At 48.3% G+C, this 3240-nt stretch overlaps 2 protein-coding genes across 3 annotated transcripts in view; one reads left to right on the top strand and one right to left on the bottom strand.

Moving 5' to 3' along the window:
- The window catches only part of Cxcr6 (C-X-C motif chemokine receptor 6), a 13074-nt gene extending 9862 nt beyond the window's left edge, over positions 1-3212 (bottom strand). For both annotated transcript variants that reach the window (XR_780299.2, XM_010624386.3), the window contains exon 1: positions 2463-3212. Coding sequence is in view for 1 of the 2 variants with exons in the window: in XM_010624386.3 (XP_010622688.1) it covers positions 2463-2468 (6 nt within the window). In the remaining variant the exon portion in view is untranslated. The remainder of the gene's footprint in view (positions 1-2462) is intronic.
- The window catches only part of Fyco1 (FYVE and coiled-coil domain autophagy adaptor 1), a 60064-nt gene that overhangs the window by 41301 nt on the left and 15523 nt on the right, over positions 1-3240 (top strand). The gene's annotated exons all lie outside the window — the stretch shown is intronic.

Raw genomic sequence — 3240 nt, forward strand, 5'->3', positions numbered from 1 at the left:
GACAGACACACATAAGATGACTTGTTTCTAAACCAAAGTGAACTCAGATGTCATTGGCCAAGCTGAATTTAGTGAAAGCAAAGACACTTTTTAAGGTGGGCCCTAGGCTGATGGTTTGTCTGATTTGCATATCTAGCCATATAGGCTGCTCGTTATCGCTTTGATAGCTAGTTGTTGGACAGTCACTGCTGATAGCCAAAACTGTTGTCTGGATAGGCTCAAACATCCTAGCTGAGGAAAGACACAGCCCCGTAGAGGGTGGAATTATGCCTGGCCAAGAAGCCCCACCCTCAGCACCCGAAGGGTCGAAGGGTCAGGCGGGGAAGCCTCAGACTCAGGAATAGGGCAGGGCTTTGATTAAAGTTGCCTGGGAACCTAGGACGCAGGCCCGCGCTAGTGAATGCTGCAAAGACCTGGCATCTGGTTTTCCTGTGGCTCACATTTGCATTTTGAACACAAGGATTATTTCTTAATGGGAAGAAAGTCTGAAGAGAAGGCAATTTTGACCACTTTCTCTCTTTCTTACAATGCAGTTCTAGTTATGAGATAGCATCATACTCAGTACCTCCCTCTGTGTTCTGTGCTCTAGGGCGAGGGCACACCGTACGACTTTGATGTCGAGTTTCCCACAAGAAGCCCAAGAGAGAGAATGCAGCCCTATACTTTCTACTAGATTTCTATGCCCTTGGAGGTACCCAAATAGATTCCACTCTAGGGCGGGTGGCTGCCACCTGGAGAGAGACACAGAAGATAAAATCAGAATGGACTGTCTACCCTTTCAGCAGGACACGAACTTATGTTCCCAGGAGACTCCTGTGTCTGCCCTCAGGTATACCTAAAGCACAAGCTACAATTGATTTTAGCCATAATTGTCATGTTTACAGAAGGAAACACTGCTAGCAAAGCCTGTATCAGGATACCTAAACCACTACTTTCTAGTTTTTTGAAAAAGACTGAGGAAAATAGATGAAGGTCAAATCAGAGCACTTTGGGCCAGGGAGTTAGCTCAGTGGTTCCGCCACCTGCCTCACAAGCCCAAGGTCCTAAGTTCAATCCCTGTCACAAAAAAAAAAAAATTAAAGCACTATTTTTGCCTGCAAGAGATCACCTCTAGAGACAGGCAGAGTAAAGTATAGGGCTCAGAGGGATTCTGCCCTGGGCTGTGGGAGGGGGAGAAGCCTCGGAGGCATTCCTGTTGTCTGTCTAGTCACCTAGGCAACCTTCCTTAGCCAAGGCTACTGCATCGTTTAAGGTCCATTTTTAAGTCACTAAGTGTCTGAAACTCACAGATTAAACTGTATTCATCCCCAGCAACCACAATTCACGTTAGTAAAGGCAACTCGCTCAGTTCTCTACGTGTGCATGAAAAGAGAAAGGCTGTCCAAGATCCCTCTTTATTCTAGTTAGCATATAAAAACACAAGTGCAAGTCGCTATCTGATTGCTGTTCCCCCACCAGGACAAAACAGTGTCGCAGATTGCCTTAGCCTGACTTCCTGGAAGGAGGGGCAGTCTGACACAAGTGATTCTAAAGTCAGCTCCCAACAAGTTGGAGAAAAGTTTAAGGGGGGTTTCTAACTCACTAGCAGAGAGAAAAAGTCCAAATAAAAGCTTAAGCCGTTTAAACGCCCCAAAAAATCACCACCTAGCATTGCACAAGTCTATAGTCAAAGTAGTAAAGCCTACAAGCTCTTAGAGAAGGTGTTTTCCTCCCCTGCACACATAAATGATGAAGACCAGGCCTAGGAGGAGAGAGAGAAGGTTGGGGCAGATTTAGGGACCCTTCCTTACTAGTTGTGCACACTCGACAAGGAAAGTGCACAGTGGGCGGGGAAAGATGGGAACGGAGGCCAGGGACAGGAGGTCTTTTCTTCTCAGGCTCTCGGTGAGTTATTGGGACACCTTGCTCCTGGGTGTCAGTCTCAGCCTGGAAGGGCGAGAATGGGGGCCTCAAGAGGTAAGATCGCTTCCTCACCGGCAGACCAGACCAGAAAGGAAACTGAGGCAGAAAAGGCCCAGCACTCTTCTCGGTAGAGGATTGAACAGGAACTCTCAGTGAAACCTGTCCCCCAAGCCTTAAGGACAGGCACTGACCTGTCTTTGAGCTGGTGGATGGGAGCCCATTATTTATTACTAGGCATGTATATTCCTTACATGTAAACTAGATTTTGCAAAAAGACCCATTCCTCGGCATTAAGTTTACTTGTAGTTGCGATTAAAGTCTGCTAGATGGCGCTCTAACACTACCCTTTTCCTTAGTTGTCCAGCAAAACGGGAATAAAACATCATTTTAACAAAGGATAATGCGTCATAATAGGAACAAGCCCTTTGCAAAAATGTAAAACATAACACCTAAAACTTAAGACAATTTTGAAGCAAAAGCCAGAATCTATGAAAGAAAAAGTTAGAATCTGTGAAGCAAAAAAGAAAGTTAGAACCTACGAAACAAAAGCAAACTCCTACCGTCATTCGGTTATCTCAGTGGAAGATCTCCAAGCCATTCGGGCAGCAAGTAATCCAAACAAGCGAAATAATCCAAGCAAGGGAGATACGATAACTCCCAACCTGCTAGGTAGCCAAAACGCGAGTTCCTGTTCTCTGAAAATCAAAGAATGAATTCTAGGAACAACGGAGGTGAGAGTAGGAAAATTCCACTGAGAGAAAGCTGGCTTCTGTCTAAGAGAGACAGAAGGGGACTGGAAAGTGGGCTGCCTGCCCGCCCACCCTGCTGCTCAAAGGTGTTTTCTATGGGTTAAAGCTACCCGATGAGGAGGCGGGTACCCCGTGGGATAAAACTAAGATCCGATGCAGAATCACGAGGTGGGCGTGAGGTGGGACAAAACCGTGGCCGACCAGTAAGGTCACAGGTACAGTCCCCCGCGTTACGTTGATCAAACGGGGAAGCGAGTCCCGGAAGCCAGCGAGGGTGCTTGGATTTCTGGAAGGAATGGGCTGGCGGGGGCTGACAGAGTAGAATGTCATCCCGCTGTTTCTCCCCGGGGGAGGTGTGTGGGTGCAGTAGCTTCTCTCCTTTTTCCTGTTAACCTTCAGCCAGGGCGCCTCAGCTTTTTCTGCCCGGAGGGCCCTGCCCAGCTGTCTTACAGTATTTTCTGACTTAGCTGTCTCCAACAGTGCGGTCCTGGCCTCATGGCCTCCCCGGTTCCCAGGGCTCCGCGACAGGGGGACCGACCGGAGGCCCCGGGGATCAGGCTCGCCGCGTGGGGCCGGAGCCCTCGGAGAC

This window comes from Fukomys damarensis, unplaced genomic scaffold (assembly GCF_012274545.1).
Source record: "Fukomys damarensis isolate Sample0158 unplaced genomic scaffold, DMR_v1.0_HiC HiC_scaffold_12, whole genome shotgun sequence".
NCBI lineage: Eukaryota > Metazoa > Chordata > Mammalia > Rodentia > Bathyergidae > Fukomys > Fukomys damarensis.